Here is a 27,608-nt window from a genome sequence, read left to right as displayed (position 1 = left end):
GTGGGAGGGGTGAAGGGGGAGATTAAAATATCAGCAAAAGGCTTTGTTTTATTGAACAAATCTATCTTACACAGACCTGAAGGAACATAAACAGCTAGATAAAAACTAAGAGCTTGCCTGTCCTTGAACTGTTCCTGGGATAGTTCTTATTGTCTGTATCCTTCCAACAAGTTCTTTTGGAAGCATGTGGATGCAGCTCAGATATCCTGAATAATCAGCTGCCCAGTTTTCATGGATGGAAGAAAGGGGTGACGAGAACAAGGGGGAACACTGCTTGGTTGTAGCAGGCGTACTGTGGGTGCTACAGGCACTGCTACTCTGCCCCCTGTGACAGGTCACTGCTTCATGCCAAAGGTGCTGAAAATCCCAGTTAAAATGAGCTTCAGTTTGTCTGGTTTCACATGCCAAGGCCTGCAGATAAAGTAAGGAACACAGAGACTGATCAAAAGCAAGAGTTCAGTTGATAAGGATCTCTGGGAGTCTTGCAGCTTTCAAGATGTTGCATAGTCCCTTTTTGAAACCGCTTTACCTTAGAGGAAAATTGAAGTCTTGCTCCTATTCAGCTTCTGTTGGATCAGAACTGTGCAAAGAACTGTACAAAGCAGCAAGTTGGAGTTGATTTGGCTTATAACTGTTAACTAGCTGAAATAAAGTTTAAGTTTTTATGCTTACATTTGACAAAGAAAGAAGCAGCAAAATTATTCCTCATCCTCACGAATAATGTGTTGGCTTTCAAGAGACTTGTTTCCTTCTGAAATAAAGCAAGTGTCTTCTTTTTATTTTAGATACAACACACCCTTCAAGACACAGATTCAGAAATGGGTGCACTATCTTTCCAGCACAACTGATATCATTGAGAACTGGATGACTGTGCAGAACTTGTGGATTTATTTAGAAGCTGTTTTTGTTGGTGGTGACATAGCAAAGCAGCTTCCAAAGGTTTTCAGACATGCCTTTTTCAGTTTGGTTTTCTACATTTTAAGAATAAAACTTAACTGTGATGTCATAGTCAATGCAGAAACATAAACTTTGGAGGTTTTTTGGTTCTTAACAAAACTAGTCTTGCTAAGAAATTATGTAAACAATGCCAACAGAAGTATTGTGTTAGAAAGAATAATAAATTCGTGTAAGTTAGTTGATCTTTTTATTTCTAGATTGTAAAAATGTTAACCAATATGTGTTTAATTTTTGTGCCTAGTAGCAGCCTAGCCTAGTTAGACTGACTTAGTAGTACCTACTGCTAGCCCAGTAGTACCCAGGAATCCTTATTTTAAACTTTTCTACATAGATTTTCAAATTAAAAATTAACTCTAGTTTTTTGAAAAAAAAAATCTTTGAAGCATGCAATTCAAATGTAATGAGTTTTCTGTCTTTTCCTTTAAGAATGACTGAAAGAGAAAGTACATATCAGGCTTCATAGTCAAGTATAAAATAAGATGAATTGTGTAAGGAGAAAGATATGTGCTTTTGTAAAATGAAAAGTCATGGGATTACTAGTGAGAGGATTGCAAGCAAGGTTACTGGGTGCCACTTCTGCAATCAAGTGCCTTTTCCCTCTTCTTTCTTCCTTACACCATCTATTCTCTTCAACATTCATCATCATGTTTCAACAGGAAGCAAAGCGTTTCTCTAACATTGATAAATCCTGGGTGAAGATCATGACCCGAGCTCATGAAACACCTAATGTTGTTCAGTGCTGCACTGGAGATGAAATCATGGGGCAGTTATTACCTCATTTACTAGAACAGCTTGAAATCTGTCAGAAATCACTCACAGGGTAAGATTACTACAAGGCCACAGTCTTGGGCAGATGGTTGTGAATTGTATAACTAGAGAAAAAATAATCATTTAAGTACTGTCCAACAGACTTTGTAAAGATCATGTTCTTATTCTACTAGGAATTCAGTTGAACTAACCAAACAAGTTATCAGGATGATACAACTCCTCCAAAGAGATTGCTAGCAACTCACTGATAAGTATTTGATTTGTGACTAATTTGTCACCAACTCTCTGTCTCTGTGAAATCAAAGCTTGTTTCAGCCTAGTATCAGTCCAGAAGGCAGTCTAGATCTGTATGTCCTACTCAGACCCTTCATGAGTCTGGGAGAAATTCAGCATGAGAACCCTAAATATCAAGTAATGGACTTCACGTAAAAACATTTTATTTTGGTTTAGTTTCCTTTATTTTTACTGGTGCTTACATTGTGGCAAATAATAAAAGCTTTCCATGAAATTATTTCTGATACTAAAAGATTAGCTTTAAAGCAGGTGCTTAACATAAAGATATGATGGATAAGAGTTGTTGTCAGCGCTCCTGCTAAAAATTGTAATGATACATTGTGAGAAATGCCACCTTTAAAGAGGAAAGGATGCATAAATTAACTTAATTCACTTACCATCTAACCCCTCCCCTGCCATTTTTTTTTAATTGCAGGTACCTGGAGAAAAAGCGTCTCCTATTTCCACGTTTCTTCTTTGTGTCAGATCCTGCTCTCTTAGAAATTCTTGGCCAGGCATCAGACTCTCACAATATACAGGCACATCTGCTGAATGTCTTTGACAACATTAAAACTGTCAGGTTCCATGAAAAGGTATGTACTGCCCACACCTCAATATTATAATATTTCAAGCTAACAGGGAATGGTACCTGTTAAATCAGAAAGCTAACTGGGTGCATAGGGCATTCAGCTGTTTTACCAAGCTCATCAACTATTTGATGCTTCATTTAAGATTTGATGCTTAATTTAAGATTTACTTTCATATCCTCATTTACATGATAGGAAAACTCTATATAAGAGAACAAAACAAACAAAAATTTACACCGGTGCTTAGGTTTCAGAAAAAAAGCACCCAGGTACTGAACTGTTTTCTGTAGCTTAATATAGGCTAGCATCCTCTCAGATAAGCTTCTGATTCCCTATGAGCAGATTTGTTTCTCTAGTTTGCCTGTATTTTTACTTTTTCATTCATTTATTGATTGTAAGAAAAAGTGTGTCTAGTGTCTTATCTGTTTCTGAGTTATCGTTAATATCCATTCAAACAAATTGTTTGAAGAACAATTTTCTTACATCCTTTACAAGAAGAGATAACAACATTTTTTTTTTTTTTTTTTTTTTTTTTCCCCTGAGTATGTATACATTTTCTTAGAAATTTAGTACCTCCCCATGCATTTGGAATTCTGTTGATTGACCACGTTCCTTAAATTTTGTGTTTCCATTACTTTGTACTGTATGGCTGTAAATTTCGTTAGAATATTAACCCACCAGTAATGGGGAAGGTTTCCTTTATTGTGACTGGAAAGTGGACGTTGTCATTGACATTTAAGTGAAATTCAGTAATTGTCAATGTCCTGGGGTCTATCTCTTTGTTTTGTTTAAAGCCTTTCTGCACACCATAAGTAATGATTTAATTGTTTTTACATTTAACTTAACAGGTTGATATAATTTATTAGTTACCTGAATAAGTTTATTGAAGTGATGACAGGAAAATCAGAGAGTTATGGTAAAGATAATAATAAATCTATAAACACAAAATGTTCTTGCTTTGTTTTTGCTAGATATATGATTGTATATTGTCGATTAGCTCACGGGAGGGTGAGACTGTAGAGCTGACTAGACCTGTAATGGCTGAAGGTAATGTGGAAGTTTGGCTCAATTCTCTGTTGAAGGAATCCCAGCTGTCACTGCATCATGTTATTCGCCAAGCAGCTGCACACATCCAGGAAACTCATTTTGACCTGACTGAATTTCTTTCTGCTTACCCAGCCCAGGTAATACCATTATTAAATCAATGCAGAATTGTTCACAGATCTGTAACACAATGATATTTTTTTTTCTTGTCTTTGTATCAAAATTGCAGCCAGTGTTAGAAATGCACATTTAAATTGATCTTAATCACCTCAGTCTTTTAAGTAAGTTATCCTTTACATATCTGAAACCAAAGGAAGAAAACTTACCCTGAATCACTCATTCAAAAACAATGCTGAGTGTGATAAATTAATGCAATGGAGTTAACACTATTTCTTTACAAGCTTAATACTTGATTACTGAAGGAAAAGTAGTAAAATTGTATATTTATTTATATATTCAGGAAAACACTATATATTGCTGAAGATTTGATGATGAGGGTAGTGAAGAGGGAAAATCATTTTCTTAGTACAAGCTTCTTCACTTGTGATTGGGAATGTTGTTGGAGAGGGAGTAAAGAGTTTGTGAAACATTGAAAAAATATTTCAAATCAAATCAAAGTCAAAATTTCTAAAACTCCAGTTGAAATTCGTGAAATCGCTGTCGAAATTTTTTCCAAGTCCCTTCAAGATTTTTCAATTTTCGTCCCAATTTTTCACATTCCCATTGAAACTTTTCAAATTCCTCTCAGAATTTTTGAAATTCACTGATTAGTTATTAATTATATAGTTAAAGTATATTAATTATATAGAGTATTTATATATATATGCTGTAAATGGTATTGAACAGTTGTATCAGCAGTGCACCACAGTCAATATCTACAAGACTGAAGTGTGGACTTACTATGTGTTTATGAATGGAGTTGGGACACATAAAACAGATGCAAGGGTTGAATAATCTCTATATGGATGCATGAAGAAATAATTTTATACAAATTGTAGCAGAACCATTTCTTAAGTTTATCTTTGTCTGTGAAAGTACATTTTAGTTGAAAGAGAAAAGATTACGAAGCATATACTTTTATGTTTCCTAAGGTTGGACTGTTGGGGATCCAAATGATTTGGACAAGAGACTCAGAAGAAGCTTTGTCTAATGCCAGGTATGACAAAAAAATTATGCGAAAGACGAACCAGCTGTTCCTGGATCTTCTAAACATGCTGATAGATATGACAACAAAAGACCTTAGCCCAGTTGAGAGAGTCAAATATGAGACATTAATCACTATTCATGTACATCAGAGGGACATTTTTGATGGTCTGGTAAGTACTGAAAAATTTTCAGTGAGTTATTAGGTGATTTGCACCTAAAAAAAATATGAAAGGACAAGAAGAAGATATTAATAGTCCTATGAACTCCTGCCTTCTAAGCTGAATATTTAACTTCAGGACTGTCATGATTATGTGACCTGGAGTGTTACAAAAATGCTGATGTTGCTTCAATCCATGTCTTAGTTTCCCTTTAAGTAATTCAGTGTTGTGGTGTGGTTTGTCTCCGCCCCCGCTCTGTCCCCAAAGCCATAGAGGAATTTTATAATGCTTTGTGTCGGCCCACTTACATTAGAGGCCTCTGTTGCACGTTCAGTTCAGGACTTCTTTTTCCTCATACATTGTGTTGCAAGTAATTGTCCTTTCTCTGGAATTACATTGTGAGTTTCGAGGAGTAAATAGAATGAATGTAAAGTTGTAGTAGAGGAGAAAGTTTGAAGTTGGTTGAATCTGCTATCTGTTCTGTTCTAGTTTTAATAGCATACCTAATTATTACTTAGGGATTTATTTATTCACTTCACACCTCATGCTGCCACAGAATACTAAAATTTGCATTTAAGTCTTAAACAATCAAACTTAAAAGCCAGCATAGCCAGCATACCTTTTTACTTATAGGAAGCTCTGGACCTGACTGAAATTCAGCTGAGAAAATAATTACTGAGTTTTAACTCACTGCTGATAGGCAGGCACCTATCTTGTCATTGTAGAACCACTGGTTCCTGTTTATAATCATCTTATGTAAAGTATAATTTTTTAGATACAACCTACAGTGTTTTCTTTTAATCCTGTTTTAGCATTCAGTTGGCCAACTTTGAATTACTCACAGGTCTGTTGAATATCTTAACTAATATCTGCACCATGACACTGTCTTGAAATACCCTTTTTCCAGTTTGCATGTGGTTTCATAAAATTCTTATGACTTTTGTTTAAGATCAAGTACATTACATGCTTCCTACTCATATGTAAAAATAAAATGGTAGAGATGAGTAAAAGAAATGGCAGTTTTAATGTTAACTGAATTTAATGACTTTTGTTTGAGGCTTATAGACTGTTCATTTGTATTTAGAATTTTGACACACTCATCTAAAGCTTGAAATTTCTTTGCCTTAATATGGGTTTCAGGGACAGCAATAACACCTTAGTAATTTTTGAGAAAAATCAAGATAGGGTCTCCACTATTCTTGTGTTACTAGGTGTTTTTTATGGCTTTTATTGTGACTGAAGTGCTGCCTTTGCAGTACTACTTAGATGAGATAATGTAAATGCAAACATAAATGTTAACCATGAATACTTCAACTTCTTCTTTCCCTCTTTTCTTAGTGTTGCATGCATATCAAGAGCCCTACAGACTTTGAGTGGCTGAAACAGTGTAGATTTTATTTTAATGAAGATTCTGATAAAATGATGATTAAGATCACTGATGTGAGTTTCACATACCAGAATGAATTCTTGGGCTGTACTGACAGGCTTGTCATAACGCCTCTTACCGACAGGTGAAAAGAACTGGTTTTATTCCTTTATTCTTTGATACCAAACCTAGGCTTTTATAAGAGCAATTTATTCATTCCTATTGGGTGCGAAATATATCTGTGCCAAGTTTATCCTTCACGATCTTATACAAGTCAATAATTCTACATAGAATTCATGAATATTTTTGTTTCTGTGCCTTCCCATATGAATAACTTCTAGATTCATTTCTGCCATATACTTGTGTGATCCCCACACATATGATGTGTTGGACTCTGATTCTCATGTATGTGAATTTTGTATACCTGCGCAATAGGTACATTCAACAGATAGAATATGTAGAGAGAGATACAGGTCAAAAAAAAGTGTTTACAGGCAAGCTGATGAAAACATCTAAGGAAGAATAGACTTGAAACCCAATTTTATTCAGCTGCAAGAGACTGGAGATCTTTGATCTAGACAGATGTTGAAGGAGTTGCAGTTCTGTTACCAGAGAGGCCTACCTACCTAAGTAGAATAGCATGAAGAATGCTTTGTAAGCTATCATTGTCAAAACAAGAGCATTTTTAAAAAACTTATTACATACAGCAAATTCTAGAACTTCTCTTTAGATATGATCATTAGCTGGTGTTTTACTGCATTACACATAGAAGTTTTATTTATGAAAATGTGATGCACTGTATGACCAAATTTTAAAGCTGGATGAGAAAGGAAAGTTTAGCTAACTTTCATTATTGTACTCCACAGTATAATGTAGTTCAGAACTACTTCATTTAAAGTAATTCAGGAACTAGGCTAACCAAACTAAATTAGGCAGTATATCTGTATGTGCTTTCTTCCCTTCTCCTGAACTTTCAGATTGTTGATTATTGAGGATTATCTTTTGTTCCACTTTATGTATGAGGAAACAAACCTTAATATTACCTGCATCAGAGGCTGAGTGAAGGATTTTCCTTCTTATTGATTTAAATGGTAATTAAATGCATGTCATTTCAGCAGTTTCCTTGTCTTAAATCTGACCTTCGTCATGTAACACAGTTAAGTATGTTCCTCTGTCACTATACAGAAAACTATGTGCTGCAGCCCATTAGGTGATGATATCCTGTTGCCTTTTAGATGCTACATCACTTTGGCTCAAGCTTTAGGCATGAACATGGGTGGAGCACCTGTGGGCCCTGCAGGAACTGGAAAAACTGAAACCACCAAAGACATGGGACGGTGCCTTGGAAAATATGTAGTGGTCTTCAACTGTTCAGACCAGATGGATTTCCGAGGACTTGGGAGGATCTTCAAAGGTAAGATGTGGACCAAAGGTAAGATGTTTGCCAAAAAGATCAACCATATACTGGAGTGCATTAAACACAGTATAACTAAGCGGTCAAAAGAAGTGATTGTCCCACTGTACTTGGCATTGGAGTGGCCTCACCTCAGGTACTGTGTGTAGTTTTGGGGTAACAATATAAGAAGCATGTAAAAATATTAGAATGTGTCCAAAGGAGCAAAAAAGATGGTAAAAGAACCAGAGGGTATGACTCATGAGGAACGGCTGGGTATACTAGGTTCGTTCAGCTTGGAGAAAAGTCATGCCTTCTTTGCTGTCTACAACTTTCACATGAGGGGAAGAGAAGAGGTAGGTGCTGGTCTCTTTTCTTTGGTGTCTAGTGACAGGACATGAAGGAATGGCTTAAAGCCACATCTGGGGAAATTCAGATAGGATATCAGGAAAATGTTCTTCACTGAGAGCATAGTCATGCACTGGAATAATCTCCCCAAGGAAGCAGTCAGGACTGCAAGCCTGACTGATCAAATAGTGCTTGGACAACTAACTCTTAGGTAGCCCTGTGTGGAGTCAAGAGTTGGACATGATGATTCTCATGAGTCCTTTACAAATCAGGATATTCTGTGATTATATGATTTTATGGACCATGTGAATGTTACAAATGCTAAGAAACCATCTTTAAAAAACAAGGTCAATACATAATTAGCATGTTGTTTGCAGCCTTTTAATAAATGCAAGTAATGAGTATCTTCTTATGAATGTAAGATATGTCTGCAACACTGCCTCCAAGAAATAGAAATGTTTGAAGCATAAGACAGTTTATGAAAGGATAAAGACAATTAAAATAATCAAAGATGACTGTCAGTAGAGAAAGAAAAAGCTGTGAAATCTATTGCTGAACTGGTGGAAAGTCTTGGATTCTGTATTCAGTATTTAATCTTCTTCAAATGTCAAACTTATTAGTTTAAGGAAGTGCATGAGCAGCACTATATAAGTTAAAAACAATTGGCAAAGCTCACTGCAGTTAGGCACCTGAAATTGTTATCTGTCAGTCATGGTAGATGCCAAATTAGAGATCAAGTGGGGGTCTTTGACTATTACATTGTCGCAAGTGACTGTGATGATTTTTTTGTTTGTTTATTTTCCCAAAAATATCTGAGGAACAATGCAGTTCTGGCACAGACTGGCCCCTAAATTATTTCCAGGTGAAAGCAACTTCATTATTCATTTTAATCTGTGCAATAAGCTATTGACAACCCATCATATTTTCATAGACCTATTGCAGGGATTTTTTTTTTTGTGGGGGTAGGGAGGAACAGGAAAACATTCAAGATACTGAGAGAAGGAGCAGAAATTGAAGGATTTCCTAGACAAGTTTGAGGACTTCAGGAACTTTGTGAATTCTTCCTTGAAAAAGAAACTCTTCTCCTTGTCCCTCTTCCAACCCTCAAAAATAAACATTTTTTTTTTTTTCCTGAGGTGGATTAACCTGAATTTTGGCTTATGAATTACAGCAAAAAAAGTTTAACAGCATAACAATCAGATGCTTAGTTGCTTTTCTCTTTGAAGGTCTCGCTCAGTCTGGCTCCTGGGGTTGCTTTGATGAATTCAATCGTATTGATTTACCAGTACTATCAGTAGCTGCACAGCAAATTGCAATTGTGTTAACATGTAAGAAAGAACATAAAAAAAGCTTTATTTTTACTGATGGCGATAATGTGGAAATGAACCCAGAATTTGGCATATTTCTTACTATGGTAGGTATTCCTTAAGTTACAAATATACCAGTGATGATTGTACAATAATTGCTTCTAACCTGGTGTGTTAAATGTACTTGCTAACTCTTATGTCACTCTACTGTTTAGAATTCACTGAGAATTTGAGAACATTGAGCATTACTACAAAGACAGTTTACAGGGTCTTGTTTCAAAGACATCAGGCACATGCAATTATCAAGCACAGCCAGCATTGTAAATACAAGTTATCTCAATGTCAGATTACTTCTGCATGCTACATTCTGTTTCCCAAAGTTTGCTTTTTGCAACAACTATAGATGATGAGAGAGGTATAGGTAGAAATAGCCAGTAAAAACAAGACCTATGAGACAAATACTGATTGAAAGTGTTTATGTGGAACATTTTTGATACATCATGGATGTAAGAGAGGCTAAAATGCTGTAGAGCTATGGTGGTAAATCTGCATGGCAATTCATTTTTACATGTGATTTAAATCCAAAACCCTTTTTTTTGTCTAACCAGATTACATGTTCCTTTGCTGATTCTTCTGTTTGTGCACGGTACACTCAACTTCAAAACCTGTTTTTCTCTCCAGAATCCAGGATATGCTGGACGGCAAGAACTTCCTGAGAACTTGAAGATCAACTTCCGTTCAGTGGCTATGATGGTTCCTGATCGTCAAATCATAATTCGTGTCAAACTGGCTAGTTGTGGTTTCATTGCTAATGTTGTATTGGCAAGGAAATTCTTTACACTGTACAAGCTGTGTGAAGAACAACTGTCAAAGCAGGTGATTATTTTCATATGAGGAAAAGTTATCTTAGGGAAAAACTATATAAGGTATCACAAATTATTAATGTCTATGTGAAGAAAATAGAAAAACTTAGTTTCTTTAGGTAAGCTAAATGACACCTGCCGTGTAGTAGTGCAACCCTCTGCTCACCTGCAGGGTTAACTCCTGTTACAGGTTATCTGTGCAAGAATGGAACTGTCATTCAGAACACTGTTATTAAGATTTAGCTTTAATGAATGGTGATGATTGAGACAAATGAAAGGCTTATATATTAGTTGGTCTTATAGAGTGGCTTGAAAGGCATTTTGTTTGTACTGCCTGTGCTGTTTAGATGTTTCTCAATTAAAGTCAAAGATCCACAGAGGATTCAAAATAATATGGGTGATTTATTTCTTAATAGTCCTTGGAACCTTATTTTGGTTCAAAGACTTGTGATTACATTTATTTTTCCTCTCACACTTTACAGCTTAGTAGACGGTAACAGAGGTGAGGAATGAAGTCGCCCATAGTCATACAGCCAAAAACTAGTTGTTGGATGTTACGACGCATTTGTGCCACGTGTACCACTTCTCATACATATCCATATCTTAAACGATAAATAAGAATTGTTTAATCCCTGTTAACTAGGGGAAAAATTTCCCAAACTTTGCATATCTTGTAGGTGCATTATGATTTTGGCTTACGGAATATATTGTCGGTGCTACGTACATTAGGAGCAGCAAAAAGAGCAAATCCCACAGCTACTGAATCTACTATTGTAATGCGTGTGCTGAGAGACATGAACTTGTCTAAACTAGTAAGTTCTGAGTGCCTTTTAAATTAATTTAACTGCATTTTTGAGCTACATGGGTGTTTTTGAAATACAATTTAAATCTGTTAAGGTGATCACTAGAAGATTGGATGTGGCATTTATGCAGAAGCTAGCCTGGAAATGTTCAGTTTTCTGGATGACCTGGGTTACTAGTTTTGGCTGGGATAAAGTTAATTTTCTTCCAGTACCTTGTATGGGGCTGGGGAGGGAATGAGTGAAGGGCTGTATGGTGCTTGGCTCCCTACCTAGGTTTAAACAACAACTTGAATTGTTCGGCAATTTTTCACATTTTTCTCCTGCTACCTATAGAAATAAGTGACCAAATAGAAGTCTATAAAGTAACCTCTTTAGAACCTCTGACCTAAAATATTTAGTCTCTTTCAAAATAATCTGGTTTTTGTAGTAATGAGAACCATCTTATCTGCCTTAAATAGCTAACAAAACCTTTCTGTTGCTGTGATGCTTCATTTGCTTTATTATCTTTTTTTACACCTTAGACACATAATTTACTACTTGTATAAGTGTTGTTACTAAAATCAATTAATTTAATCAATTTAATAATTTAATCAGTTCAGTCTGTATGCTAGCAGTTTACTTTCAATAACTTTTGATTATTGAAAGCATCACATAATCTCCTTCTGCTGTGTCCTGCTAGTGTGTTTAGCACCTAGAGGGTTGCCACAGGTGGTCCTTTATGTTTTCCAGTATTTCTTTAGATCTGCAAGTGTTAGAGATTGTTTTGTAAGATGCTCGAATAAATAAAATAGGTTTTAATCTGTGTTTTTTTCCTCCCTGATTTTCACTAGATTGATGAAGATGAACCCTTGTTTCTGAGTCTAATTGAAGATCTGTTTCCAGATATCCAACTTGATAAAGTAGCCTATCCTGAACTGGAAGCTGCCATTGACAAACAGGTAACATTTTCTTGGTCTGTGCTGCTGTGGCATAACTATCATAATGTGACATCTAAGAAAATTATTAGTATTGGATCTACCCACGTGGTAATAGTGTTTTACAATTTAGAGGCTGAGTAAGCTTTTCTATAAATCTTTACCATTGGCATATTATTACTAAACTTATTCTTAAGGATATCACTGAATTGTGATTGTGGTGTCCAGTGTTTTTTTTTGTGAGTCATTTGTGGTGATCAGTTTGAAAAATGCACATATGTACACTTGCCTTATGTGACCAAGGATTTAAGATTTGTATCAAGTCTGACAATTGGAACATGAGCGTGAGAAAAAAATTACCTAAGATGACATTTCTGCTATTTCTTCTCCCAGTAGATCTTTTGGAACATTTTGATAGGGCCAACTTAAGAACACCCATGGAAAATAGAAGGCTAATGAAATATATACACTTAAATGATCACCTCTATTAAACTTACCTCCAGAATTTTTGTAATTCGTCAGATAATTATCTAATAGATAAACAGAGACATAAAAAAAATCAAAAACCCCATAAAAACAAACAAAACCCCTCAAATGAAAAAAATGAAGATCGGAAGTACCTTCCTGAAGAATTTGAGTTACATGTCTTTTCATTTACTTATATTTAATATGATTAGATACAAGTAGAGAGTTCTGATTCTGGTTTTCCAAACAAGGAAGAGTTAAATCATCAGCTAATGTTTATACAACTGTTTTGCTTACTGTAGTTTATACAGTTGACTCTGAAAAAGGACTCACAAATTAACCTTTTATTAGGCAAAACTATGAAGAAATTGAATCTCATGCTTTAAGTAATCATTTCCTAATAAATTAAAAAGCGGTCTTAATAGCATGTTCTTTGTAGCCTTTCTCTTGGTGATCTTTGAAGCCAGATATAGAAAATGTCAAGCCTTTTAACAGCAAACCATTATCACTTGCTTGTAAGTAGGATGTAATGTCAGCCCATGCTGAAGCAGTGTTGGAAATCTGAAGAGCTTTAGGCATAGTAATTATCTTATGTAAAACAAAATCTATCAAAAGTTCAGATCTAGGAATCTCATGGTGCCTTTTTAGGGCTATGACAGAGTTTGGAAATTTTGTTAGCTTATTTTGACATATTTTTCTCATATTGCTAAAACTGAAAATCTGGAGAAACCAGAAACGGTAGGCCATCTTCTTTGTCTTGAAAGTAAATCAAAGTTCCGTTAAGTGGAGCTCTTTAGTGTGTTTTCAGAGCTATAATGCCTGAGTACAATGAAAACAGCTAGGTTAGGACAGAATCCAGTTCAAGAGGAATATTTTTATTAGTGAAGGAAGGCGGGAGTTGTCGGGAAAAAAATAAGGATGAAGAAATATTTGTTATGTTTTTCTATGTTTATATCTTGCGGTGGGTTGACCCCAACTGGCAGATACACCAACATCCAGACACTTGCTCACTTTCTCCCAGTGGGTAGAGGGAGAGATTTGGAATTGGAAAAGAGAGGAAAAAAGCTCATGGGTCTAGATCAAGACAGTTTAATAAAGAAAGAAAAATAAACAAGTGCTAAAAAAGCAATCGCTCACCACCAACAGACTGATGCTCAGGCAGTTTCTGAGCAATGAAGACTCTGGAGAAACTTCCCACAGTTTTATTGCTGAACATTATGTTATCACTGCAGGGGAGCTGGACTAGATGACCTTTAAAGATTCCTTTCCAACTCAAACTATTCTATGGTATGGAGTATCTCTTTGGTCAGTCAGAGCCAGCTGTCCCAGCTGTGTTCCCTCCCTAGGTCTTGCCCACCCCCAGCCTACTTGATGATGAGGTAGTGTAAGAAACAAAAAGCCTTGATGCTGTGCTAGCACAGTTCAGTAATAGCCAAAACACTGGTGTGTTTTCATTGCTGTTTTGATCACAAACCTAAAACATGGCACCATATAGGCTACTATGAAGAAAATTAAATCCACCCCAACCAGAGCCAGTGCCTATGTACAACTGTTAACAGAGGTTCTTTTGAGTACATGTCAAGTCTGCTTGTGAACATAGTCCTTTATCGATAGGGCAATATCTAGTCTACAAGATTATTATAGAATCCATCAGTGTCAGAGATTACTAAGAAAAGGTAAATCTCCACTGACGGTGTTAGATTAGAGTGAAGGAATAGCTAACATGACCATCTTGTTTTATGTAAAGAAAGAAATAATTTCAGATATGTTATGTCAGTGCATCAGTAGATTTTGGATATATTACTGTATATATATATATATATATTTTATATATATATATATATATATGGACACTGGAAACAAGTCAGAAGGCTATATTCTATACTGGAAAGAAAGGCATCTTGACTGTTTTGGTGTCAACTGCAAGAGCTGTTAAAATGTAAACTATAACAGAATTTTATTGTGTATACAGGAAAATGGTGCATCTGATGTCTTTGTTATGCTTTGCAAACTTCATTGCTTTGGCAGTGGCAGCTCATGGCAATGAGGAGTCAGTGGCAGCATATACTTCATGGTTGCTGTTGATTAATTCATCTTGTGCTGCCTTCTGTTCTTGGCTTCCTTGCACAGTGAGACAAGTTGAACTGACATAGGCTTCAACATGCAAGTAATATAGCAAGTGGTAGTGCCAGTTCCATGATTTTTAACTGAACATGTGACAATAATTGTAGAAGCTAGGTTTTATCAGTAAAAGTTTTCTGAGATTTTTTTGTGGAACATAATTTTTAAAACAGAAATTACACTTGAATTAAAATATAATTATTTTGAGAGCTTTACTTTTATAACATGATCTTGAGTGTGGTTTTTTTTTTTTTTTTTTTTTTTTTTTTAGTCAAAAATATATAGTGTGTTTTGAATCCTTAGGAAATAGTTCTAGTTTTCTCTGCTGGCTAAAGGCTTTCTTGTTCACTTCCAGCTGAGTCACTTTCACAAGCAACAGCACTACCATTATAGTAAGATAACTTCTTTAAGCTTGGAACTAGAAAAAAGTAGTAAACAAGCATATGATATTTGATTGTAAACCATCATATCTTCTCTTGGAATGAGGCTGTTAAGAAGTTACTCAAAGGTCTGTCTGTAAACTGAGAAATATTTAACAAAATGTTTTACTGAAAAAATGTGGGCATTTAGAAACATGAGTCATCATCATCATAAAAAGGCAACTGTTCTGAGAGGCAAGTGAAAATGCTGTGTAGCTATTAAAGACATTTGTAGGAAGCGCGTTTCTAAAATTCTTGACTTTTCCTTAAAATGACATTTCAACCCCAAGAAACATTTCAACCCCTAAAAAGAAAAAGAAAAAAAAAGAGATGGTCTATCTTCTTTTATTTTTCTCTTGTGCACTAAACCAGCACTAATTTGGTTGTCTTTGATTTTCTTTCACTATCTATAGGTGGAGGAAGCTGGACTTGTTTGTCATCCTCCTTGGAAACTGAAAGTTATCCAACTTTTCGAAACCCAGAGAGTAAGGCATGGATTAATGACACTAGGACCTAGTGGTGCAGGAAAAACTGCTTGCATCCATACTTTAATGAAAGCCATGACAGGTATGTGAGCATTTGTATTATGAACTGTTTTTAAATTGCTATATTGTAAACTTTAAACCACGTTGCTTCACAGAAAGCCTCAACTACTTAACTGTGAGAAAATATCACTGGAATAATCAGTTTCTGAGTTGTAATATTAATTATTATAGTAATACCTTTTAAGAGCTTGAAAATGTCTGACATTCAAAGTCATATAATACATATTACCTTACTTATATCAGAAGTTCTTATTCTAGAAACAATGAGAAAGAGAGAAAGAGAGAAAGAGGTGCACTGTCTCGGTAGGCAGCTAGAACAAGTGATTAAAACATCTCCCAAGTTTGGCTGAGGTAATGCTGAAATCTTCCCCTAATCATAGAATCATAGAGTAGTTTGAGTCAGAAGGGACCTTCAAAGCTCATCTAGTCCAACCCCTGCAATGAGCAGGGACATCTTCAACTAGGTCAGGTTGCTCAGATCCCTGTCCAGCCTGGCCTGGAATGTCTCCAGGGATGGGGCATCTACCACCTCTCTGGGCAACCTGGGCCAGTGTTTTATCACCCGCATTGTAAAAAATTTCTTCCTCATGTCCAGCCTGAATCTCCCCTCCTCTAGTTTAAAACCATTACTCCTTGTCTTATTGTAACACGTCCTGATAAAAAGTCTGTCCCCATCTTTCTTTTAAGTACTGGAAGGCTGCAACGATGTCTCCCTGGAGCCTTCTCTTCTCCAGGCTGAACAACCCCAACTCTCCCAGCCTGAATCACAAGTATTTAGTACTTTTTGAATACAATTCAAGTGACAGGGTCTTTATCTGCAGTATAAAATAACTACTTCTATAATTTGTTTCTGCTAGGATATAGTTCCCGTTTTAGGCAATGACAGAGTCTTCAAGTGTATTCATTTTATGTCCTGGCTGGACACTTGAGGAGTGTGTGTTTTTGTTCTCTGTATTTCTGACATAATTATTAGGTGAAGAACTTATGTTTGATCTTATTAAACTAAAAGCTCATAGCTAGGGGAGAAAAAACTTTTCCTTTGAGGTAAGATTGTGTTACCTCATTTCATAGGCTTCAGCAGGCTGCTTATACAATCTTACAGAAATTGATAGTTTCTGTAAAAAGTGGTTCAGCCAGTCTCTCATCCACGCAGTACCTTAGTGTGCTTAAGCAACACTCTAAGCTCTGCATTGCAATGACTGTTCCATTTAGGATAAAAAGCAGAAAGAACAGATAGTTGCATTGTGCTATTTTCCCGTGTTTCTGTAGCACTGAGATGTGAGCCACTACCAAGATAGAGCTGCCACAATACTTTTTTCAAGCTGATCTTTTGGCATAACCTCATGAAATGTAAAAGTACATGATTTGCCAGGCTTCTATCTGACATGATAGTGAACTCTGACTGTAATTAAGATTTTCAGATAAGCCTTTTTTTTAGCTCTTTCTTTTTTAGCTCTTTCTATTAATGGCTCCTGTTTAAGTTTTAATATTGGGTTTTCTAAAGGTGTCTGACATAGGAATTTTTAAGTTGTTAATGAGGAAAATATAAAGATTATATGATCATGGTATGGCTTGATAGAATTTATCTGCCTAAGGGACTTCACCGGGATATGCCAATGTCATATACTTTGTTTATTCCAAGGTGTATACAACTGCACAACAGGGGAAAACAAAAAACAATGAATCATGTGGAGCATCTGCCTGGTATTTAGTCATTGAATTTTAAAAATGTACATTCAAATCAAAGGCTTTAAAGCTCTGTTGTTTGATAAGCCTTCAAAATATTAAACTAAACCTTTAATAAATTTCATCTTGCTCCTCTTCTTTTCCTGATGAATCTATGAAATGTGAATTGTACTTTCAAAAGTTTCAGAACTTCTACTTTAAATTTTGATGGCTCCAATTAACAAATATTGATGTATAGCAAGAAATAAGTTTTCCAGGTAATTATACAACTTCCTATAATGCTGAATGTACACGAAACCATACATTTGGGTGTAATGAATTTGAATTTGTCAAATTTCTCTGACTATTAAAAAGCAATACCAAAACTAACTGATGATCTGCTTTCATAGATTGTGGACAGCCACATCGTGAAATGAGAATGAATCCTAAAGCTATAACTGCTTCACAAATGTTTGGTCGTCTCGATGTGGCAACAAATGATTGGACAGATGGCATATTTTCAACACTCTGGAGAAAAACTTTAAGAGCCAAGAAAGGTATGATGAAAAACAATTCTCTCTCAAAAAAACCAAGCTGAATGACGCATCTTTAAAAAACATTAGCAGACTTATTTTATACTGGTATACTCTAAAATATTTTGGTGCTGGCAAGATTTCTACCTGGTCTCCAGCTGCCATACAACAAGGGTGTGAATCTCCTCTGTGTCATACCTGCTAGACCTGTACATACCATAGTCCATCTCAAATGGCACTAGATAGTTCTGTTTAGACAACCAGTTTCTGCCTAAAATAATGCTGGCATATATTCTTAGACTGCTATCTTAAGTAAAAAGAGAGGCCTTGATAGTTTTATACCAGACAGATTCTTCCTTGTTTTCTCTGAATATTAGTATTTGACCTTATCATTAGGCCTTAAGGACTAAAGGAAAAAAACAAGAACAACAACAAAAATACAAGCAAAACAAAACAAAAAAACCCACCACCAAAATACAAAATCCAAACCTTTGTTGCACTGTCAATTTTCAAACAAAAATTCTTAGTCTTTAAGGACACAGATACTTTTAAAACAGAAAATACTTTTGGATTTTATTTTGTTGGTTTTGTTTCAAATCTAGAAATGTAGCACCCCTGAGAATGTAGCATATCATTAACTGTTAATTTTTCTTTTTCCCCTCAACATGAAATATAAATTATCACACTCCCACGACTTCTTCAGATTCACTGTTTGCAACACTTCTGTAATGTCTCTTTATGAAGCAAATTCCAGGCCATCTCATACCTCAGCTACCTGCACTGTGGCTATGAAAAGCCTCTAAATACTAGACTCTCTGCCTCAGAGGTGAGAAAGTTTCTCATTCAGAAACTGCTTGGTTCATATGTACCAACGCATCAAACCACCTACGCCTAGATAATAGGGACTTACTCTGAAGGCAGATGAGAGTGTGACCATCTATGATTGAAGGTCTATCTGGCAATGCACAGCAGGGCTGGCTGCTTCCTAAGGGATGGGGAGCCAGAAGCCAAGGGAGGATCCCTTTCCAGCCAGGGCCTGTTGCTCAGTACCTACATGAGGTGAGCAGGACAGACCCAGACCTTCCTAGGAAATAGAGGCAGGATTTAGGATACATTTCTGTTACTAAATGGAAAGAGCTGGAAAAACATCAAAGAGAGCTGCATCAAGTTTCCAAGCAGGAGAACAAACAGTGAGAATCTTCCCCTAATGGAACTCTCTTACTTAAAGGGAGCAGAGCGTGATATTTGAAAGAGGCATTTTTTCAAGTTTTCCTTTCATTTGATCTCACTACCTTTACACAAACTTTTTGGGAAAAAATGGTGGGTTTAAATAGATCTACAGTTTCTGTCTTCTTTATGTTGTTTTATGTAAGTTGAAACTGACTGATGGAAAAGGTAGTTGTAGTAAAAGCTGAGATTCCAGCTGTGTGCACAAATTCAGAATTAATTTTAAAAATTATTTGCAGAGAGAAGAAAATGATCCTTAAAAGAAATTGAAACTTCTTTCTGTTATTTCGGATTATAGGTGACCACATCTGGATAGTTCTTGATGGTCCAGTTGATGCTATTTGGATTGAGAACCTTAATTCTGTCCTAGATGATAACAAAACTTTAACACTAGCAAATGGAGATCGGATACCCATGGCACCAAATTGCAAAATAGTCTTTGAACCTCATAATATTGATAATGCTTCTCCAGCAACAGTTTCAAGGAATGGGATGGTATTCATGAGCTCATCAGTTCTCAACTGGAGCCCTATCCTTGAGGTACAAGAGTAAAGTGATTATTTACATATTGAAAGTTTTACTGGTTGCTTTTCAACACTTCACTGTTGTTGCTTTAGGACCTAATTTTGTGATTTTTGCTATGAAATAGCTTATACACTGTGTAAACTTCTAGGTCAATATTTAATATAGTAATGTTTCTGGGAGTTTATGCAAGAGTGAATAATGTAATTTTTTCAGGAACGTAGTCAATATATTACACGTGTGAAAACATGGATATTTCACTTTGGGACAAATTTGTAATTCAAGTTATTTTATACAATTGAAAAGCAATTTGATTAACAGAATGACAACTACATGGCAGGCCCTAGTACAGTAAACAGGTTGATTCAGGAATCTGGAAATCCTCAAGAAAATATAAGTTATCTTGATATTTCTTAAAATTAATTGCATTTGGGATTTAGATCAGAAATATAGTCAATGCAACATCAATGAATGTAATTTTTGAATTTATTTTCTCACCCGGTGAAAATACAGTTGGCTTTGTATTAACATTCAGATATTAGTAGATGTAATTATTACTCTCTCAGATTGCTGTTGTTTTAACTTATAAAGCTTCTCATGCTTGTAAGTCTTATGTAGCCAGACTCCTTGTCCATAAATCTTTGATTTGTCTGGCAATGGAGAAAAAGCTGACATGCCACAGGCCATGGTCTTGGCACTGCTTAGAACAACTGTCCTTAGTGTAGCAGAGGTTCCAGCTCAGACAGAAACCATGAGACAGCACGCTGCTGTTCAAGCTCTGAGTGCCAGGCAGTGCAGTGCCATCTCTTTGCAGAGGTGCTGCAGAGTCTTTGCAGAGATGCTGCAGCCTCAAGATCCCCAGCCCTATAATGGAAAGGAGAGCAAGTGAGAGACTGCATTCAAAGCTTTGGCAAACAGAAACTATCAAGATGAGGAAGGCTGTAAAGTTATGATTTGTGGCAAGAGAAGAGAGGTTTCTTTGCACCTGCAGATCTGAAATGGCAGATCATGAATAATGCCCTGAGAAACATTGAGGAGCAACTAGATCCACTAGAGAAGGCATCAGAAGCCAGCTTAACCTTAACTAATTGTGCTGGTTTGACTGAAAAAGAGTTAATTTTCTTCATGCACTAGTAGTGTATTACTATTTTGTTATTTTATTAAACTGAGTTTATCTCAATCCAAGTTTCTCCCTTCCATTTTGATTTTCTCCCCTACTTGGGGGGGTAGAGGGATGGAGTGAGTGAATGGCTCTCGTGGCTGTATTGCCAGCTTGGGTTAAACCACAACACCAATTAAGAGGAAAAAGGAGTGTGATTGTAATCAGAAACTCTTTCCTGTGCTGGAGGCATCCCTGTGCTGTGACTTGTTGCCTGTGGAGTATTCCTGCTTGTAAAGGACTAAGGGTTGCTGCAGAGGGTTGTTACCATCTTTCTCTAGTAGTGCCTAGAGAGCAGTTTCCCTTTTAGAATGACATTAAATCATATGGAGCTGGTGGTTCAATCACTGCTACTTAGCAACACTTGAGAATCATCACTAATTAATTTGATAGGTTTCTTTGCCAAGTCCAAAATGTGTGCATGCACAGAAGTGCCTTTTGTATATTATTGTATATTGTATATTGTATATTGTATATATGTATATTGTATATTATTTGTATATTATTGCAATGTTATATATTATATATATTATATATATATATATATATATATATATATATTTTTAAGCTAATATGGATACTTGAGAAGTGTAAATGTAAATTATGCATCTAGGACAGTGGCTTCCATGAGATTCCACTTGTGTAGTTCCTTTCTGTACTTATTGTACTGCATAGGGGGGCCTACTAATGTTAGATTCTCACAGCTCTGCCTCCATGAATTGGTTAATTTGCAGACAACAACTTCTTGAATGTTCCTGTTTAAATTGAGATGTAGATTCAGCTGCAAAGACAGCAAAACCAAACAAAAACATTTTAGTTTGCCTTATCAGTCATGATTTACCTCCTCATGTTAAAGAGATATGCAGACCAAATTTTGTTGTGTTGAAGTAAGTAAGTAAGCATTGCATGAAAGTAGTTTCATTTAATCCATGACCTTATGTTTTTAATTTATTTTGGTGGCAGCAACAGTCAAAATGAAAACAATAACATGTTTGGTGCTTTTTTTTTTTTCTTTTTTCTTTTCGGATAACACAAAGGAAGTTAAAAATTACATTCACTTCAGCCATGAAACAGCCCTTCTAACCTCCCTTTCTCCCCACACCCCTCCCCCCAGTTGGCTATAAAATTGCAACCTATAGTTATTAATCACTTGAGCCAATAACATTTATTTGTTCTTTGTTTGATTTGGTTTTACTTCATAAATAAAATATCTTGATGGCTCTTTCAGTACACCTCCCTTTAAATCTGTTTTGTAGTACAATATACTACATATTCCAGCAGATCAGAGTAGATGTTAATCTTGCATTGTTCACTAGAGGATTTCCTTACTTTTGTATTGCCTAATTCTCAGATGCTGAAAGAAGCATAGTATCTGTTGATATTTCAGAAGAACTTTGAAAAATAATTAGAAACAAATCTAAATAGCTCAGGAAGTTGTATAGGTTTACATTTCCCATCCTTGCAATTTGCAAACAACTAAAAATAGCAGCTGGGATGCAATATAAGCAATTCCAAATTCAGTGAAATAGTTCTCAAACTTTTCATATTGCTGTTCTGGTCTAATATGCTTCTTAAGCAGCTTTTGCAAAGTGATCCAAGGTTTTATCTATTACTCATCAAATTCCTCCTAAGCAAAAACATCTTACCAACTTTTCAACTTACCCCTAATATTTTCTAAACAGCTGATGAAGTTGCAACCATCTATTTTAAGTAGTTCTGACATTTAATCTTTAGCACTTTGTCTTCTACCTACCTGTTTCTAGAAAGTTTTTCTCATTTATCATTCCCAGATTTTATTTGCTCTGGGCAGTAAAAGGCAGAGTTTCAAAAAATTATGAAGGTGGAAGTATAGAAAATAATCACAGAAGCACAAAATAATTGTTGAGGTTGGAATGGACCTCTGGAGATCGTGTAGTTGAACACACCTCACTCAAAGCAGAGTAAACTAGAGTGGGTTGCTCAGGACTGTGTCCTGTTGAGTTTTGAGATGGAGACTGTGGAGAAAAATGCTCCAGTGTTTGACCACTCTCATAACAACAGCAATAAATATTCCTTCTTATGTTTAAATGGAATTAATTTGATTCCAATTTATGCCAAATTTTAGTTTGAATTTGGGGGAAGAATCTGCAAGTGTTTCTGCTGATGAGTGTATTTAATGTAGGAAATAAATTCATGGGATGTAAATGAGAAGCATTCTGCCACACAGATAAGAGAAAGCTTCAGGTTAACTCAAAGAAGCAGATTACTACTTTGAGCTAAAGGCATCAAAGAACAAATAATGTTCTATGATCTTGAGAAATAGATAGTTTTAATTAGGTTTTGTTTATGCAGCATTACGGATACCGAGAAGCACAATAAAAACACTACACGCACCAGCAGACAACCCTCCCTGAAATTCTGACTTTTTTTTCTGCAACTGACACATGTTTCTGGGGTACCCTGTATCACTGCCAGATGCTAATGTGCAGAATAATCAAGCTCGTCTTCAATACTTATGGTATTATTTATTTACAAAGTTTTGTATACCTTAAACAGCCATTATAGTTTAAAAATATATTTGATAAGTATTATTTTTTTTGCTGTTGAATAAAGTGCTTTTTTTCTTCAGTATCCGTGTTTAACATCCAGTAGGAATTATGTGTATTTGTGTAAAGTTTGACCTTGTGCTAGCCAAACCCTGCCCAACCTTTTGAATTACTAGAGTTGAATTTACTGAGACTTGCATTGGGAACTAAATTTATTTTTTCACCGTGCTTTTTAACAGGGATTTTTGAAAAGACGTTCTTTGCAAGAAGCTGATATTCTACGTCAGCTGTATTCTTCGTCATTCCCAGACTTATATCGCTTCAGTGTTCAGTCTCTGCAATGCAAGACTGAAATGTTGGAAGCCTTTGTGATTATGCAGAGCATTAATATGCTGCAGGGCCTCATCCCACCTAAGGTAAGGTAGTGTGGATTTTTTGATATTTGCTTATTCTAATGGAGATGATTTTTACGTCAAGGTTATGTAGAGAGAATATTCTTTGAGTACACAAATAAATGAAGAGGTATGTTAGTAAGGAATACCTTATTTTTATTCAGAAAATAATAGCTAGGATGTGCCCTCTTTCACATTTGGATTTGATGTTAAGCACTGACATGTAGCATGCATTAGGCAGCAGTTTACTGTCAGTTTTTTTGGTTGTGTTATTGTCAGATCATAAACAAGAATTTAAACAGATCAAATTCTATAATGGGTGATCAAAAGTGAAATTTATGGAATACTTTCATATATCTTGTAGTCTACTTCATATTGATTCAATCTATTCATTGATGAAGACATCAGTAAATTTAAACATGACTGAAAGCTTTTAATCTGATATTACTAATGATTATCAAGTAGAATTTTCAGACAATTGAAAATAAAAACCTAACTTAATCCTTCAGGAGCAAGGAGGGGAATTGACTTCAAAATACTTGGAAAGGCTGTACATCTTCTCTCTCATGTGGAGTGTAGGAGCATTACTAGAACTGGAAGACAGATGCAAAATGGAGCACTGGCTTCGAAGCCATGCAACAATAAAACTTGATCTTCCCTGTATCCCAGAAGGCAGTGAAAATACCATGTTTGATTATTATGTGGCATCTGACGGTTAGTAACTCAGCCGGGTGGTATGGGATTAAAAAAAAAAAAAAAAGTAATTTAAAAATGTGCTTCTTCTAGAAAATTAATTCAGAACTTGTTTTTTTTTTTATTTTTTTTTTTTTTTAGCATTCTTGTTCATTAGCAGGTTTTGTTTTCCAGCTACACTGTACTGTTTATGTTGTATAAAGCTTTTCGCCTGTTTCCTGTGAGAAATCAAAATGTGGATATATTGCTACAAAAAGCTGCATGGACTTTGTGTTGATAAATTGTCAAGGGAACAAAAATAGACAAGCCTTGTCCTTGTCATAATTTATGTATTAATAGGAAAGAGGAGTAAAGCTCTTAGACTGAATTTGAGAGATTCTATGATTATATGATTCTATAATTTTGCTCAGGATTTACAAAGTGGGATTAGTGTGTGTGGGACAGAGGCACTGACTGATGAAACAACTCAATAGAAGATAAAAGTGGCAACAATGCCTTGTATTTCTAAACCACTAACTTAATTTCTTTCTTATTAGGTAAGTGGATGCACTGGAATACACGTGTTGAAGATTATGTATATCCCAGCACCAGCACTCCGGAGTATGGGTCCATTCTTGTGCCTAATGTGGACAACGTGAGAATGGATTTCCTTATAAAAAACATTGCAAAACAGGGCAAGGTACTTTTTCTATATTTCACATCTAAATAGTGCTCACAGTACACATGATAAAGTTTTTGAAGTAGAATTGAAGCACTAAATTATTGAAAAGAAGGAACTTTATTTTTTAATGTAAAATGGTGATTCCAGGAGCTACATTCATATAAATATGCTCGAAGTCTTGAACACTCACTGTTTCTGGGCTTTTTTGTCTTGCCCTCACCCATCCTTTCTGTAGTGGAAATATTAACAACAGTAATTACAGCTGTTGGAGAGGAGACGTCACGTAGGGCAGCAGAGTGCTAGACTCTGCTGATGTGAACTCTGCCCACAAGGGGCAGTTACAGGGTTTATGTACCTTTAGGTTATGCAACCTGTTCTTCACTAAAATTGTGTCAGATAAGCAGGATATAATAAATAACAACAGCAACTGAAATATTTCAGATACCGAGGTGCTAGACGTTATGTGCTTTTTTTGAATAATAACTCCTTTTGCAAGTAATCAATTCCTTTCTTAGTTAAATCATGCTGACTGACATGACCATTAATGGCAAATAGTTTTAACTTCTGAGGCCTGCAAAAGTCTGAGACATTGACTGTTTTGCTTCCACATGACCGTTATTGAGGATTCACTTTAGATGAATTGTGTAGCTTCATTTCAGTTTAAAAGTTAAATGAAGTTGCTGAGGCTTTGCCAAGACACCCAGCTCTTGCGTTTCATCTTATTTCAGTGTTGTCTTTGTCTAGGCTGTCCTGCTAATTGGTGAGCAAGGAACTGCAAAGACTGTTATCGTCAAAGGTTTTATGTCAAAATATAACCCTGAAAGCCACATGGCTAAGAGTTTGAATTTTTCATCTGCAACTACCCCATTAATTTTCCAGGTATAGTAGTCATTAATTTTCTAATACAACATGACTGGATTCAGAGATGGTTCTGAGAACTTGCCAGGAGGATGCTTCTGAAAGTGGTTTATCTAATTGAAAATAAGTGCAAAAACAAAAAAGCACCTGCTTAAAAGGACTAAGTGTCCTAACACATGATTTAAAAGACATTTGAGAAAACCATGTTCTCTTCAACTTCTTTGATAGTTATTGAGCTGTTCTTGGACTATTGCAATACCATACATGTTATTTGCTTCATCACATTTAATGTTTTTATGTCCAATGTATCAGGACTCACTGATTGGGTAGAGCCGTCAGTGACTTCACTCAGATTTCACAAAAAGCCATGAGTAAAATAAGTGCTACCCATAACAGTCTGTCATAAAAAGTGTGTTGTCTGCAATTCAGATTTTAGTAAATTAAATTGCTAATTAAAAAAGTAACACGTGCAGCACAGCTACACTAAATAAAATTATGAATATTTGAATCCTGAACTGCACTGCCTATCCAAATTTCTACTGAGCTACTTCGAATTATTTCAAGTTTCTTTAACCTGATGGCAATATATATGGGAAATATTCTTAATACAGTTTAGTATGCCAAGCTGAAGCACTATTTGTGCTGTAATCATAAGTGCTGTCTCTAAGCTTGATGCATCATCTATCAACTGACACAATAGCATGGTAGAAACTATTAACGTGTTTAATATACAAGTATGTAATTTTCATCTTATTTTCATTAGTATTTTTCCTTGTATTAATTAGACTATAGAAACAAAAAGTAGTGACAACTTTATTAGATTATAGCGTGTTGACCATCAAGACATCTGAAATAGGTGTGCAAGTCTAACAGTCAAATTATAATCTAGACCAAAGCATTGTCTGTTACATGTGTTTTTAAATTACCCTGGCTTTCTGAAATCTTGGTCTGACTGATGCCACTTGTGTAAGAAGACTTTACAGGCTACCATACGGGAGCCTAGTAACAATGTAGGAATGTAGGTACCCCAAGAGGGGCATGAACCTGTTGGAGCAAGTCCAGAGGAGAGCAATGAAGATGATCAGGGGCTGGAGCACCTCTCCTATGAAGACAGGCTGAGAGAGTTGAGGTTGTTCAGTCTGGAGAAGAAAAGGCTCCAGAGAGACCTTATAGCAGCCTTCCAGTACTTAAAAGGGACCTACAAGAAAGCTGGAGAGGGACTTTTTACAAGGGCATGTAGTGATAGAAAAAGGGGTAATGGCTTCAAGCTGAAAGACGGTAGAGTTAGATTAGATATAAGCATGAAATTCTTCACAATTGGGGTGGTGAGTCCCTGGAAGTCACTGGTGGTGAGTCCTTTCCCAGAGAAGTTGTGGTTGTCTCATGCCTGGAACTGGCTCAGACCAGGTTGGATGGGGCTTTGAGCAATCAGGTCTAGTGGAAGGTGTCCCTGCCCAAGGCAGGTGGGTTGGAACTAGATGATCTTTAATCACAGTATCACAGTATGTTTGGGATTGGAAGGGACCTCAAAAGATCATCTAGTGTCCTTTCCAAGGCAAAGCAATCTATGGTTCTATGGTGTTTAGATACGCACTAAAGAATAACTATGCATGGTTAAGTGAGCTTTCACTTGGTGTAGAATAAATAATAACTGGACCTTAAGAAGTACAGTGCAATGGAAAGACAATATGAAGAAAAGTAGTGGTAAGTCTACTATTAAGCAAAGTTATTTCATCAAGTCTATGTAGGTATATTTGTGAATTTAATTATCACTGTATGCTTTTACAAAGTACGTTGATGTCTGCTGGAAAGGTCTTCAATAATCACATCATTCAGATCTGGCAGATTATCAGTTTAATCTTTAATGCCTGTAGCCCTCAATTTTGCTGTTGAATG

At 35.9% G+C, this 27,608-nt stretch overlaps 1 protein-coding gene across 1 annotated transcript in view; it reads left to right on the top strand.

Moving 5' to 3' along the window:
- The window catches only part of DNAH5 (dynein axonemal heavy chain 5), a gene marked incomplete at both ends in the record, with an annotated part of 124,825 nt that overhangs the window by 49,358 nt on the left and 47,859 nt on the right, over nucleotides 1-27,608 (top strand). The window contains 18 exons of the mRNA XM_082045560.1: nucleotides 786-939; nucleotides 1,614-1,777; nucleotides 2,435-2,591; nucleotides 3,557-3,769; nucleotides 4,721-4,945; nucleotides 6,272-6,444; nucleotides 7,535-7,713; nucleotides 9,267-9,454; nucleotides 10,029-10,223; nucleotides 10,888-11,022; nucleotides 11,844-11,951; nucleotides 15,346-15,499; nucleotides 17,553-17,699; nucleotides 19,201-19,442; nucleotides 23,348-23,524; nucleotides 24,010-24,214; nucleotides 24,730-24,872; nucleotides 25,599-25,733. Of these exons, the coding sequence (XP_081901686.1) occupies nucleotides 786-939; nucleotides 1,614-1,777; nucleotides 2,435-2,591; nucleotides 3,557-3,769; nucleotides 4,721-4,945; nucleotides 6,272-6,444; nucleotides 7,535-7,713; nucleotides 9,267-9,454; nucleotides 10,029-10,223; nucleotides 10,888-11,022; nucleotides 11,844-11,951; nucleotides 15,346-15,499; nucleotides 17,553-17,699; nucleotides 19,201-19,442; nucleotides 23,348-23,524; nucleotides 24,010-24,214; nucleotides 24,730-24,872; nucleotides 25,599-25,733 (3,094 nt within the window). The remainder of the gene's footprint in view (nucleotides 1-785; nucleotides 940-1,613; nucleotides 1,778-2,434; nucleotides 2,592-3,556; nucleotides 3,770-4,720; nucleotides 4,946-6,271; nucleotides 6,445-7,534; nucleotides 7,714-9,266; nucleotides 9,455-10,028; nucleotides 10,224-10,887; nucleotides 11,023-11,843; nucleotides 11,952-15,345; nucleotides 15,500-17,552; nucleotides 17,700-19,200; nucleotides 19,443-23,347; nucleotides 23,525-24,009; nucleotides 24,215-24,729; nucleotides 24,873-25,598; nucleotides 25,734-27,608) is intronic.

This window comes from Streptopelia decaocto, assembly GCF_964273445.1.
Source record: "Streptopelia decaocto genome assembly, chromosome: 2".
NCBI lineage: Eukaryota > Metazoa > Chordata > Aves > Columbiformes > Columbidae > Streptopelia > Streptopelia decaocto.
Note: the sequence above shows the minus strand (reverse complement) of the source record. Positions and strands in the feature narration are given on the sequence as shown.